Source organism: Chelmon rostratus, chromosome 21 (assembly GCF_017976325.1).
Source record: "Chelmon rostratus isolate fCheRos1 chromosome 21, fCheRos1.pri, whole genome shotgun sequence".
NCBI classification, from domain to species: Eukaryota; Metazoa; Chordata; class Actinopteri; order Chaetodontiformes; family Chaetodontidae; genus Chelmon; species Chelmon rostratus.
Genome location: NC_055678.1, coordinates 10,311,752 through 10,327,143, shown reverse-complemented (window position 1 = coordinate 10,327,143; position 15,392 = coordinate 10,311,752). Strand labels below are relative to the sequence as shown.

Below are 15,392 nucleotides of genomic sequence, written 5' to 3'. Positions count from 1 at the left end.
TGTTGTCGTCGGTTAGTGGAGTTTAACCTGCACTGCTGCACAGAAAATGAATAGTCAGGTAGGAGGGAAGGCCACATAAGCACTTTGACTTCCTTTTTAGAGAAGAAGCCAGTGACAGTACTGACCGCCCACCCTTAGATTTTGCTCCTGTTACCCATGCCTCCTGATCCTGATTCTTTTGATTGTGTGTTGTGCTTGTGTGTGTTTCAAAGGAAGTGCCTCTGAAACACCAGCAGCACCTGCAGAGACAAAGAGATGTCATCGCCTGCAGGATGAAGAAGCTTGCAGCTAAGCAGATGGAGATAACAGTAAGTCTGTCGTATCATATTGTTTCACTGCTCATTGTCCTGCTGTGTGTGGAAATACAATAGAGCACAAATTGTTCACTGACACCTGTCATTTGGTAATTCATTTCACGCCTTCCTTTCGTAGCCTGCAGGCTAGTCGCAACGCCTGCACAGTCATACATGGTGGAAACCTTTGCGATCAAAGGATGATACACCTCTTAAAATCCAGAGATCAAATTTAATGAAGGTCGGCGGGAACAGTCTGAATTTTGGAGTCACGGTCCATGTTGTTCTGTTCATGTCGTTGTCTGAGAATAACCTGATTTTAGCTGACAGTGGTGGAGCAGAGAGCGTGTCCTTGTGTTGCAGCAACACATTTCCTTAAAGGTTAAATGACTTGCACTTTTTGACCGCCTCTGTTGTTGCCACCCTTCTAGTTTGCCTTTTTCCTGCACTCTGTAGACTCTGTGCTGTATGAAACATTTATTTCCTACTTCCAACCTCTCAACTGAAGGATGTTATTTTTGATAAGGCTTTTTAATGAGTATTTTTTTATTATTTCATTAAACAACCCTGAGTTGTAAAATGATATATAGATGAACGTTGTACCTTTTTGGACATCTTATAGGATAGTAAAGTGTAACACTTGTTATTGTTATTGAGCAATATATTAATTGCTATACCAAATTACTAGGCTGGGTTACAAAAGTGATAAGTTCGGATTGTGGACTGTTGATCGAGCCAAACAAGCTATTTGAAGACATCAGTTTCCACTTATCCACAATCATTCACAAAAGAGCATCCAAGCCAGACAAAACAACTTACATACATGCTTTCAGCCATATTTCCCAGGTAGAAGTCAAGAGTTGTGTCATCTTATTCTTAAGCAATTCAGCATCAAGGGTGAAATAGTAGTCAATGGTTTATTTTTATAGTGCATTTGTTGCCCACTACATTTTAACTCGCATGATCCTTTCACCTCAGAAAAAGACCAACGCGGTGAAGGAGAAAATCAGGAAAAAGTATGAGGACATGAAGCGGGTTCTGGATGAGGATCTTCGGATCACGTTGACCCAGCTGGACACGGAGCACGAGGCCACAGAGAGGTTAGTGGAGGAGAGGATGGAGGACTGCTACCACCTCACTCAGGAATTGGACCGGGAACTGTCCAATGCCGGCGCCCAGATGAAACCACAAGAGGCCGACATTCAGGTAAACATTCAAAAAGTTCTGATTTCATGCAACTTATCAGGCATAAAATCAGCTGTTTCCAGCTGTCACTCAGAGGCGCCAAGATGGGTAATGATTCTCGTCTCTTACAGAATCCCGACACAGAAAAAAGGTATGTTTACATTTCGAGAAGAAACAGCTCACCTCATGTGTGTGAGGTGCATGTGGGCACACGCTGTAGAGAAGGAGGCGTAACATATCAGAGGGCATCTGCAGCTACCAGACATGCCAACAACAAACGGGAAGTCCCGTAGGGGAGAATCTGATGAGTTAATTTCCCGAGAGCGCCCTATTTACCGCTAGTAGTCAGTTTCCTATTTACTGAAATGCACTATGTTATTTTAACAAACACATCCTTGTCCATCAGAAGGACAAGCTAACATGGTTCAGACAAAATGCAAACTGCAATTAAATTATATAATATATATTTTTCCGATTTTTTGATAGGACATCCACATAGCACATAGTACTATTATCCCAATAAGCATTTCTCAATACATTTCGTATATTTCATTTTCATTTCTCTTTATACTTCCATTATTAGCATTTGATAGTAGTGCATGGATTTATAGTTGTGTGATATCTGTCTCATCATGGGGTCCTTCAAACAGTAGTGAAATGCAGTCAGAGGCATCAACTGTTTGTCTGAGATTAGGATATCTGAGACGCTGAGGATGACCGACCCTGACCTGATTCAGATGGACGAGTTCAAGAATGAACAACTACTGAGTCTTACCATCAACCTGCTGCTGTTCATCAGATCCCAGGTTCCTGTCACCAAGAGACTGTTTCAGAGCTGTGAGTCCACCCACCCACAGGTAGACTGACACATGCTCCTTGCCACAACGTGTGACGTTCTGATGTCCCTCACACAGATGCCGCAGATGTTGTCCTTGACGCTGACACCGCCCACCCCAAGCTGATCGTCTCTCCCAAAGGCGACTCGGCCACCTACACAGACACCTGGCAGGATGTCCCAGAGACTCCCTCCCGCTTTGACACCACCCTAAATGTAGTCAGCCAGCAAGGCTTCAGCGAGGGCCGCCAGTACTGGGAGGTGGAGGTGGCCGGGAAGTCCTACTGGGAGCTTGGGCTCACTTACCCGAGCATCCCGCGCAAGGGCCGTGAGGAGGACTCCTGGCTGGGCCGAGGCAAAGAGTCTTGGTGTGTGGAGTATTTTAACGGCGACTACACGGCCTGGCACGGTGGCGTCCAGCATGAGCTTCCTCTACTGGCAGGAAAGCAGTTCACTCGCATCGGGGTGTACTGCAGCTTCCCCGGGGGGTTGGTGTGCTTTCTAGGGGCTGATACCATGACCCCCCTCCACTGCTTCTGCGCCGGGACCTTCACGGACACCCTACATCAAGCACTATGTCCCGGTCACGACAACGAAGGCACAAACTGGAAGTCCCTTAAGATCTGCGATGCCTCCCGGTCAGCTCCTGTTCTCTGAGGTCGGGTTGTAATGCCTGAGGGGCAGATGTGGCCTGCAATGTGTTGCAATCTGGGGCCATGCACTTCAACTGCCTGATGTGACATTCTGAACTTGTGACATCAACATCGCCTCTGGATGCTGTGCATGCCAGGCTAAATTAGCCTAGAGGAATTCTTCACGTGTATCTCTACTTCAGATTCACGCCTCACGTCATGTCATTCATGCTTTTCTTTATGGTGGACACACCAAAACTAACAGGACGTTCCTTACCCTGAAGCACACGGTTTATTTTTAAGTTTATCCTAAACACTATGATGAGTCAGACTACTCAGATTGGGAATTTGCAAAGACAAGAGAAAGTGTTGAATTTAGAAATACGTTTTTTTAGCAAATTGAACTTAACGGGATAAATTCATTGTTGGTTGTCATTTTGTGATATTTCTTGATAGTATCAAAAATATAGTATATAGCCAGAAAGTGTCAACAAAAAGATTTTTTTTTTAATTCAGAGCAATTAACTTTTTTTGCATCTTAAATATTTGTGACATTCAGTGTATTCATTGTCACAAACATCTTCCTGGTCTTAAAACAAGCAGCAGCCTTTCAATATGGTCTGTGTTAACATACGGTACGTGTAAGAAAAATGACACAAAGCTCATTACACAGTAAATTCTTTATGTTTAATACAATAAAATGTTTACATAAGCATTCCTCTGTTTTGCAGTTATTTAAACAAGGTATTGCCCCAAATAAAAATAAAAAAATTGGGCCAGATTATACTTTCAATGTAATTCATTCATTCATTTTTTCCAAATCTTTTCAAATATATTCCTGAGGACAACAGCATTTAACACCGGAAAGCATTTAAAATTTTACCCTTCAAAATACATTTTTCCCTCCTTCAATTCCATTCCAAAACAAGTGGAGCAAACACTCCTTTCAGCACAGGTTGGGCACCACATCACTGATCAGAGATCCATGTGTCGAGAGTTGTGGCTGTGTTGGACAAGTGCAACAAGTGGGTGTAGAACTTAAGGCAGTACTGATCACACTTCATGTAACTATAAATATCATGTAAAAGTGTTATCAAAATAAAAAAAACTGATTAAAAAAAATACAAAGAGTGAAGAGGGGAAAATATGACAAATTAAAGCTATTGCTGAACTTTTCCCCAAAGTTACCGACACATGCAACCATGTGAATAATGCAAAAACATTGCAGCAACAATGAGAGTGTGTATTGCGGACATGTGGATTGTGTGATCAGACTTGTCACCACCAGTAATAGCTGCCTCTGTGATTTGACAGACTTTGGGACGATAACACAGCGAATGTGCAGAAACAAACTTTGTGTAAGTTGTAAAGACCATCAGCAAATGTCTATTATATAAAAGATTTAACATTTTACAATGTAACTCAATGGTAATCTGTTAACTGAATTATTACAATATTTTTTTTTTAAACTAAGCACTAAGTGCTTAAAATGATGTGTAACAGCAATTTCTATATTTCTTTCCTTTTTTAGGATTTGTGCTTTTAAATCTTTCTAAATCAATTTTAAAAATAAAAATAGGAAGACTTGCTGGGTACTTCTTACAGTGTAGTGTGTGTAATGACAATGTACAACACTAATATACAGTGAAATGATGTGGTATTTGTGCTTTGGGCCCGAGTCCAGCTTTACGATATGACATTTCCCAAACTTCTGATGCAGTTTTTGACATTCTTAAGTTCTCTTTCTGGTGTAAAAATCCTACAGCATGCATCCTATGATATATTAAAGGTACTTAAGAGGAATGTCTAACTTTAAAGGGAAATTCATAAACTGACTTGTTGGACCCTCACTAATAAGACAGGTGTGTGATTTTGATCATGTGCAAATACATGAACTTCACTTACTCTGAACAACAAGCAAGTGAAGTCCTTAACATCAAGCTGAGAAAACTGGCAAATTGCAAATAATCCTTACTTTCATGGGAGTGGACTATGAACTATGGCCCAAAATCTCATAGAACTAATCACTACACAGCAAAAGATCACACCTTCCTAGCCGTACTTACAGTATATGACATTCTTTAACATGACATTTACCCACTTCATGGGACATTAAAGAACCTGAGGATGCCAGCATGCTGCTACCAACTTAAACTTGCTAGGAAGGCTGAGACACTGAGCCTTTGGCAAAAAGCACATGTTTCTGCTCAGAGAAGTGTTGTCTTTTTCTTTTGTCGCTTTTTTTTTTTTGACAATTGACAGCTGAAAACATTCAAACACTGATAGCTGAAAATGATCTGATCCATTTTCCAGATGCTTTTTTTCCCTTCTAACCACACATTTCTCCTATGGCAATCAAAGGGTATCTAATCACTCTATTCAGTTTTTTTAGTGGGGATTTTCATAGGCTGACTAGTGCATCTCAAAAGAGCCCACACATGGACTGTTTTGACTAAATCATATTAGATAAATAAGGATAAGATTGATTTGTGCAGGCTTTTAAAACATTCAACTGTCACCTGTCACAAACAGAGTGTGGTGGACAGGCGGATTGGTGCAGCGTTGGCTTTCGATTCACCAGCTCATCTATGTTCCAACCCTCACCGATGGACACAAGCTTTGGGTAGTGAGAAGAATGAGACTGTGGATACAAATGGCCGGAATGAGTTTCCTCCAAAGGGTGGCTGGCTTCACCCTTACAGATATGGTGGGGAGCGTGGAATAGAGACACTGCTCCTTCGTATCGAAAGGAGCCAGCTGAGGTGGTTCGGGCATCTCATCAGAATGCCTCCTGGGCGCCTCCCCTTGGAGGTTTTCCAGGTACGAGCAACCGGTAGGAGATCATGGGGTAGCCCCAGAACACGCTGGAGGGATTATACATCTTATCTGGCCTGGGAACGACTTGGGAAAATGTGCTGGAGCAAGGGACTTCTGGACTACCTTTCTTAGCCGGCTGCCACCGTGTTCTGACCTCAGAGTGGAAAATGGATGGATGGACTGTCATCTGGGTTCCAATTAGTTTTAATGGTGACAGAGTATTGCACACTCTACAAGACTGCATTAGACATGTTTTTGATCTGTTTCTGGAGAATCTTCTCTCAGAACACCAAATGTCAATTATTATCAGTTGGTCAGAACCTCTTTGCCTCGGCCCAACCAGGAGTCCTCCTCACAATCCCGTGATAAATCCAAGAGTCAAGTTTAGCCCAAAGACTCCTGTCCACTCTATACAGTTCCTTTCAAAATCTTCGGGGCAGCACAGTGACGGGCAGTGCAGTGGCTCAGTGGTTTGCACTGTCACCGGCTGGAGCAGGATCTTTCTGTGTGGAGTTTGCATGTAAACATTGTGATTCCTCCAGATGCTCCAGTTTACTCCACCATCAAAAGCATGTATTTTAGGCCTTGATCAAAGCACTGGCTTAGAACTGGAGTTTGTTCACTGCTCCCAGTGCTGAGGAGATGGGTTCAATTTAAGATCAAATTTCACTATATACAGTACATTGTGCTGTGTATGACTGTGATTAAAATAAACTGTTGCTAAACTGGAAAATGGGTAGACACATATTCAGATATGATTCCCCAAACCCACAAAAACTGGCAGCAAATTTTCCGGGCTGGTAGAATTACATGGATATTTCACAATGCCTGTCAAAAAAAAGATCAGATCTAATGTGACGCCATTATTCTGAAGAATAACCTGAAGAGGAAGAAGTTTCACCATCAACACATGAACGAGGAGTGCCACTGTAAAATTTTTTTTTTTTCTCACGGAGTGCTTGTTTTCGGGCCCAACTACACATGCAAAATGTCATATGTGCTCCAAATGTGCAATGTCCTGCTGGGCCTGAATCATCCCTGAATGTTTTGACCGCGTAGTCGGTACCTGAAACAGTCAGTCGAGTCCGTCAGTCAGTCATGTGGTGTCTTACAGTAGACGGTCAGTTGAAATAGAGTTCTTTCGTCAGCATAGAGACCACGCAGGGAATCTGCTTCTTCTCACTGAAGCGTGGGTCTTCAGACCAGGACTCGAAGCTGGTGGCCACCATGTAGTTGACCCGCGTCAGGATCTGCATTATCTCCAGCTGTTTGCCAAACTCATTGAGGACATTGCAGAGCGCCTGGACAAACCAGGAGCCTCGCCCAGGGTTCCGCCATGAGTAATACCCTGGAAAATCAGCATGAGTCAGCACTGAAACTATGTTCTGAAGTGCAAAAACACCTGTTTGAACATTCCACAGGTAAACAGGTTGATTGGCAACAGGTGATAGTATCATGATTGGGTATGAAAGGAGCATCCTGGAAAGGCTCAGTCGTTCACAAGCAAGAATGGAGGGAGTTTCATCACTTTGTGAGCACATGATTGCATCAAGAATGTTACTACATGTACTCAAAAAGAATTTGTAACAAAGTTAGTGTCAGTTTGGTTGCAAATGATTGCATTGCATTCTGTTTTTGTCTTACACAATGTCCCAGCTTTTTTGGAAGCAGAGCTCTACTTGGCAGCAGAAATATATACTTCAGAATTAAGACTTGAATTCAAAACTGTGGTTTACCTGGCACAGTGGAGTAGGCAAACAGGAAATCTGCCTCTACAGGGATCTTATGTCTTGGATTAGCATCTGTCTCCAGGGTATCGTTTGGCGGACCTGAATCTGTCTGTATACCATCATCAAATTCGGAACCCCGACAAGCCTGGTGAAGTAAATGAAATGACATTTCATTGTGATCCTGAGTAGCTTTCTCAACGATGACCTGGTGAAGCAATTAAGAATTAACTGTTTTTAAAAGCTGAGACGGGCAAAGGTTTGCACAATAACTATCATGTGTCCGTGGGGAGCTACAGAGAGCCATTTCAATGTGTCCTCTCGTCAAAAACAACTGTTAAAGTTGCAATTATTTGTCATTCAGCCCCTAGGTTGACCATTTGGCTCAAAAATGGTAAAATTAACACATATCTCAAAGATAATTGTCAACTATAACATTGTTGCAAAATTCTTTTATATCACACTCTCATGTATAAACAAAAGTCTTAAAATTTTGTACCTGGATGAAGAAGAGTTTTGGCTTCCCGACTAAGCTTTTGCACATGTCCCCCCTGAACAATGAGGTCATGGTCTTGATGGGCATGGCGCCGTCTGTTCCGTAGATCATGCCCTCCTCACCGTGGCTTAGCAGGATACAGGCGAAACACGAGCTGTCACTATGGTCTTCCTCCGAGGCTGACCCATACACACACAAACAAACACTCAACTCTTAGCTCGGCTCAGGTCTCATTAAACTTCTAAATTAGTGAGTTTGATCAGAAACTTAATGGTCTGCAGTTCATTTAGCCCTTAATTTGTCCATCAAGATTAATGGAAAATTTAAGGTAGCAACTGAATCAAACTTAATTTTTGAGGAATTTTGTTACTAAATGTTACACCAAGAGTTTGAAATGCCCAGCTTCTTGACAGTTGCCTCAGGGAAATATAACACTACACCCCTCGGCATATTGCTTGACCCAAACACACAGCGGCGCTCATCCCTTTAGGAGCATGAATGAGCTGTAAAAATTCCACATCCGGCTGCCTATAATGAGATATTTTGTGTGTTATGTTGACATGGAAGCTGGAGGGTTGCGCTGGAGGAAAGTGATCATTCACAAGGATACACAAACGTGCTGATTAAACTTTCTCAGCCTTATTTACGTCTAGATTTTGACATTTCTTGTGTAATAATGGGAAATGCTGGCCTTATATTGATAACCAAAGAGAAATCTTTCTATGGACACAGTGTTGAATCGAGGGTCAGACCCTAGAACGAAGTAACTGGACAAAACGTGCACAGAGTCTAAAGAATAGCAGCCATTAAAATGTCATATTATATCTTATAAAACAAAAAAGTTTACTGGTGTTCCCAAAGGCATATGACCTGAGAGGTGAATGGTGTATCTTGTAATAAATCTAGCCAGTGGACCTGCAAGTTCCCTGATCAGTGATACCAGAAGTATTAACCTTTTGGCCAAAAAGGTAGCCGCTTCAGTCAGATTCATGTGGTTACTTTCACAACAGCGCCACCTACTGTCTGAAATGCCAGTTTTAAGAAACAAACAAACTGTAACCACTATTATGATGAGTCCTGAATGGGAACTGGTTCATGGTACAGGGTTGCAACAGTATGATATTTTCACAGTATGATAACAGTCTCTGAAAGTATGTAAGTTTCATGGTATCCTGGTATAAAGTGTTACTCAATTCTTATCATTATTTTTATTGCTATTATTATTATTAACATTATAAATTAAAGTTAAAGGAATTAAAACAGAAGGTTCTTTGGTTAAGCAAACGCTTGATTACAGTTTCACAAGATATTATGTCCTGACAGACATGAAACTTGATATTAAATTGAAATTGTTTTTTTAAACAACACTAATATGGTACAATTCCAAAACCATAGATAAGCAAAAGTACATGATATGATAACTATCAATTTCATACCAAACCATACTGTGAAACCTGTATACCACTACAGCACTAGTGTGATGCAGCTCACACTAAGTAAGTTTCACTTTTTATATTTAAAACTATACTATGTCCTTACACTCAGCTGCAGTTTTATTAGGTACAGCTAAAACAAGTCAAATCCCACAGTTGCAGTAAATCTTACCTACTTAATAAAGTACATCTTATCTTATCTTGGTTTTTGTTAAGTGTACCTAATGAACTGGCAACTGACTATATGACCAAATTCAATAGATTTTTAAGGCATGTGTAGAAGCTAGTATGTGTATATGAGGAAAGACACCCGCCCTCCATCTGGGAACAACCTCAGCATGTATGACAGAACATTCAGCAAAAAGTGTCTCTATTAGTTCAACATTGTTATGAACCCACACGAAAGAACAAGAAAGTGTGTGGAGCACCTACACAGAATGTCAGAGGACTTCACTACTCACCCTCTCTGAGAAGACGCTCCATCTTCTCACATGTCTGATCATTGTAGATGAAGACATCGAAGCCAAGGCTCTTGAAGCATTTGAACAGCTCACCGGCGTCTCGGTCTGTGCCGTTGCGTACATTCATCCCTGCCAAGACAAATTCATTAGAAAACACAATTTTCATGCAACAATATTGAGGAAAAAATGAATTAGGTATACAGTGTGTATGGAACATGTTTGCTGTACCTGTCTTCTCATCAAAGTTTTTGTTGTTGATGATGATACACTTGCCCACTCGCTGGTGGCTCATCTTATACTGGAATGTTGGTGAAACAATTCTGTAATGGCTTTCAGAAGAGTAGTCCTGCTCCCGCGTCTGGCCATCCTTATTCTTCTTACTAATATTATAGACGGAAACAGATGATTAAGGACAGCCTTAACGAAAACTAAAACTTACAGCTAAACTCTTGAAATATTATCCACTTTTGAACTGCACCTCTTTTGAAAGACTGCTATTCATGCAGACATAAGGTGGATGTTGACAGGTTTGAATCCACCCACCACAAAAGCTTGATTTGGTATAGTAGGATTGGTTGAGAGGACTTCTCTATATTTTTGAACGGTCTTTCATGCTTTTAGGTTGTATAAAATCCTCTTAACAAATAGATGTTACTTTGTATGAAGGTTTTGGAGAAAAAGCAATGTTTTGTACATTTTTTTAACAAAACGCTGTCCAATGGTTCAACTAGACTGACAACTGGAAGGGCAGAAATAGACAAAGATAAGTCTGAGCAACAGTTAGATGAGAATATAAGATATCACTAGTCATCAGTAAAAGAAACTTGGAGCTTAACATCAAAATCTGTGCAGATTTAAATAGAAACAGATTCCTGTTCCAGCGTCAAGTGCACAACAATAAGCCTTTGTTACTTTACCAAATCTATCCTTAAAACTCCAGAACAGAAACAGTGGGTTAGGAAGGATGGCAGCACTATCGGAACTGGTTCATGGAATATCAACATATACATATACAAACGACTCAAATCACAGTTTAAACCTATTCAATCTAACCGCTGAGTAGACTGCGGCCCAAAAAAAACAGGTTCCCAATATGTTTAGAGCCCAATTGCACTGTTGTGTTCAGTAATCTAGGGTCAGTCACGCCTTTAACAACTTTTCTTTCGGAGCCAAAACTATTTGAAACACAAATAATACATTTGTTAAAATAAGAAAAACATTAATTTAACAGGTGATTCCAGACTTTTGAATGGCAGTGTCTACGATACAGACAGATCATATCGATAACAATATCCCTACATGGCTGTCTAAAACTAAAAAAAACATCAACTGCAAACAGCAAACAAAATAAGTAAGTAATAGGAATGAAATGAGAATGAATATAATAGTATACGAATAATAAATTACCAGGCCATTCAAAAAAAAAAAAAAAAAGTGACACACACACCCCCAACATCTTTGATGCTACAAGTTAGAATAAAATGTCCTCAACTCGGCCCATAAGCATAGTCAAATCTGTAATATTAACTGTTACCTTTCACGGCACCATCATGTAAGCGAAAATGCAATCTTGAATCTAACACAATTTGGCAATACCTTTTAAGCAGAAACATTTCAACACATAACAGGTACTTCAATATAAATAGCTGTCACGACCCCCAGTGCAAGGAAACTGAAAAAAAAAAAAACTCTGAACCACTTACTCAGAAATCAAAGGGTACATACATTGTCAAATAAGGCATTAATGTCACAGCCAAATTTGGTCGCAGTAATCCACCGTTGGGTTAAAGAAGAAACTAGAACATCTTGCTTGGCGCAGATATTAAAAAAATCAGAAGCACATTAATGCAGATTGAGCGAGAGGAAATCTTCCACGAGTGGCAATTCTCACAGACCTGTCATATTTCCATTCTTCAAAAGATCCATCCAGATAGCTAAGCCAACAGCGGCCCATTGGGGGGCTCAGAAAATCCAGGCTTGTTCCAGAAGAGCCTAGTCATCAAGTTACTCAAGCAGGGGAACAATACACAGCAATGCGCACGAACAGTCTCATGCACATACACTCACAGGCAGCCCAGCCATATTCTAATAAACATGTGATCCAGAACTTTTTGGAGCCCTCCCTCCCACCTCCAAATTGTGCCAACATACTGTACCAAACAATTGCGCGAGGGTGGGCAAAGCGCTGCAACTCTGTTTTGCTGTGGGCTGGGCATGGCAGAAAGAGGAGCAGGTAGGAGGACGGTGAAGAGGAATATGAGGCCATCTTACCTGGGTTCGTCATTAAGCGCTACGCCACTCTGCATCTGAAATGCGTTGGTTTTGTCTCAGTTCTTTTTTTCCCCCAAAAGAGTATGTTTCTCCAGACCTGGCAGCGTAATTTTTGGCTGTGTGCTAGGATACTGACATGCTCTCTGTACTGGATGGACACCTGACTGGGCCAGCAGGTGCTGAGGACAGGGGCGGCGCACTGTGAGCCGCCTGAGTCAGCAGCCTCGCCACCACACCAGCGCTTTCTAAAGGCCTATTCACACATGGCCCCTGCGCCTCGCTCCCTGCTGAGGTCAGACAGGGCAACAAGTTGCTCCTGTGCTGACAGGCACAGAATCCACCTGTACTGACACACATACTGTGAGCGCCTCAGCTTTAGAGCTGGATGCACAAGAAGGGGCACAACTACAAGAGACCAATTACTAAGAAAACCACAGCTTTGCTAAACACCTTAATATATTAAAATATCTACAGAGAAGTCTTGGTTATCAACAATACTAATTTCAAGATGTGGCAAGATTTCGGCCAAATCCAACCAATTCAAGAAATTACCAATTATTCAATAATCAATACCTTTATGATATTATACGGCACTCCTTTACAGATGACATGGCAAGACAGGCATGACTTTAGTGGAATCACGTGTTGATCAGTTGTTCTGTCATGCCTTCTTCCAAAGAGAAAAACACACTCACGTGTGTAGATAAGGTGGCATCAGTTATGTGTATTACTTCCAAATATGGTGATCATGTTTGATATCAGGTAGCCATTACTACGTGGCAAAACACATACCATTCAGCAGATTAGACAGCATTTAATCATTAAGCACATGCTACGTTCTTAACATAACATGTTCAGCCTACTTTAATTAATTTTGTTTCAAATCTAAAATCTGAGATGCTTTGTTTTGATGTTTTCTGTTTTTTGAAAATTAAAAAAAGTTGTCCATTTGTATGACGACAGTTTTGGGGGAAAATTCTAAACACGTCACAGAGTACACAGGCTTTAGTTTCTGTGAGAAACACAGCTGAGCAATGTTACCCCACTACAAAGGTTCATAGTGCCACCTTGTGTGTCAGACTGGAATAAACAGAGGCCACTCCCTAGTGTCAGTCAGTGTCACACTTTTAAAAGGCAAAATGAGACATGAGACAATGTGAAAGGGCCCCAACTCTATGATAACATACTAAATTCACATCTCGCGATTTTAGACTCTGCTGTAGCGCAGTCTAATTTTGAGCAACCACTTGAGGACTGACATCAGACCCAAAATTGAGTTTAAGATTGCTTTCACACGCCTTGCCCCATCACACTAATTAGACTATCCAAAACTGGGTTGCTGTGCCAACTCAAGGGTATACATTTCATCATTTTTAAAGTTTTGATTAGTTGAGGCTTAAGAGGAACCAATACCACCTTCAAGTGCAAAGACTTGTCAATCTTACTGAAAGTGCACAGCTGTGCAGTTTTTCATCTCTTCTCATTGTGAGGTGTAACTGTTTGCGTAAATAAATACGCAGGTTCATGCATATTTAGTGTAAATTGGCAGCGGTATAGCATCACAGCGTTTTACAACCATTACTTGAGAAAATGTGCAATCATAATATGAGAAATGAGAGACAAGGTACAGCAAGGTGCACTTAACTTCTTGTTCTTCTTAACTAGAAAATAGAACATCAAACTGCACAGGAACAGTACCAGGTTTGAAAATGGGGACAAAAGGACAAACCACAAATTGCCAGCACAGATATTCTGCCACTGAAGAAGACCATTAACATTGAAGGAAAGGCTGAAGGAAAGAACAGAACAATGTTGAGAGAATTTCATCAGAGAACCACACTCTGAAGAAAGAGAAGCAGGATTACAACTGCAAAACAGTCAAGTCATGCGTATGCATGGCCTTCTCATTGCCACACAAATTCACAAGCAAAGCATCAACAACCATAAGAAACACGTACTGTATTCGGCCACAGATGATGGTTTGATAAAGAACCATTACACTGCAAGAAAGTGTCATTTAAGTAAGGCAAAACATCTTGTGCTTGTTTAGTATCTGACAAGACATTTCTTTCTAGGCAGTTTTTATGTTTGAGAATTTCACTTGTTTCAAACTCTTTTGTCCTTGTCATCCTAATAAGATAGCACTTACCATTTAACGATTTAATACTGGTTCTGAGTAACTTACTACAGAATTATAAAGCCGTTTGATCAACACTGACAAATACAAAACTGCTTTGTCAAAGTCAGAATTTCTTTGTATCTTGACAAACATACTTAATCTGGCTGCACTACTTTTAAGATAACTTGGAGGCTACATACTTTTACTTGTGCTACAAATCTCAGTAAGTGTCAGTTTCCTGTTCTATTGGTAGATAATTTTGCTTATTTTATTATTAAGTAATATTTTTCCCCATTTTATTTCCTTTTCTTGTATTTGAGAGCTTTTCTGCAGTCGGTCTTGTCATGCCACAACTGTATTCAATTTACTCAATTCTAATATACTACATGCATATTGTAATACACTGCCTACTAAAGTGGATTAAATTCGTTATAGCCCAAACTATATGACTTTTCCCTCATGAAGTATGGGTTTCCCTCTGCAGATACACGCTGAAAAGGAAGTCACCTCCCAAACAGCAGAAACCTTCCTTTGCGGTCAGGCTTGGCGTCTGTTTCATCTCCACTCAGCTTCTCTTCTTCCCACACAAGTTCAGCTGGCTCATCAGGCTCTCCAGCCATCTGCAGGAAACACACGTTTTGCATTGAATTTACTGTTCGTGATGTACGTGGCGCTATGGCTAACGTTCACATTTAAAAGGCAGCTTTGCTTTATTTCCTTATTCTCCATCACTGGCAACGTCAGCACTGCTAAGCCAGCTGTTCAAACGAGCGAAAGGCAGTATAAACAAACATATAGCTACCTTAGCTCCAAGTTAAAAGCTAATTTAATCACCAGTTTAATACGTTGAAGTATTCAATCAAAGTTGTTAGCTAGCTGAGCGTCTGATTAAGCTAGCATATACCCAAAAAACTCGTTAGCGAAAAGTTACTTTTTTCAACTCAGGGACGGATACGTTGGCATGAACTTACACTCTGTTGTTCGTGTATTGTGTCGTGAGAGATAGCAAAGTTTACAGTAGTTTGTTTCTCTTCCTGCGCAGTTTTCACCGACTTTCTGTTCCGTAGAAAACTTGAGAAAGCGAAAGTATGCTTCGTTTGAAGTCTCTGAGGTGCGTCATTAC

General features: G+C 40.8%; 2 protein-coding genes across 2 annotated transcripts; one reads left to right on the top strand and one right to left on the bottom strand.

The window, feature by feature from the left end:
* Positions 1–46: 46 nt before the first annotated feature.
* On the top strand, positions 47–3,601 carry si:ch211-28p3.4 (E3 ubiquitin-protein ligase TRIM39). Its single transcript, XM_041963374.1, has 6 exons — positions 47–58; positions 213–308; positions 1,272–1,499; positions 1,610–1,629; positions 2,173–2,315; positions 2,393–3,601. The coding sequence occupies exons 1-6, from the start codon at positions 47–49 to the stop codon at positions 2,968–2,970; spliced, it is 1,077 nt and encodes a 358-aa protein (XP_041819308.1). The 3' UTR covers positions 2,971–3,601.
* A 12-nt stretch (positions 3,602–3,613) lies between these two features.
* On the bottom strand, positions 3,614–15,374 carry casp7 (caspase 7, apoptosis-related cysteine peptidase). Its single transcript, XM_041962021.1, has 7 exons — positions 15,241–15,374; positions 14,777–14,889; positions 10,108–10,259; positions 9,880–10,008; positions 7,989–8,164; positions 7,499–7,637; positions 3,614–7,110 (listed from the first exon to the last, which is right to left on the bottom strand). The coding sequence occupies exons 2-7, from the start codon at positions 14,887–14,889 to the stop codon at positions 6,884–6,886; spliced, it is 936 nt and encodes a 311-aa protein (XP_041817955.1). The 5' UTR covers positions 15,241–15,374; the 3' UTR covers positions 3,614–6,883.
* Positions 15,375–15,392: the final 18 nt, after the last annotated feature.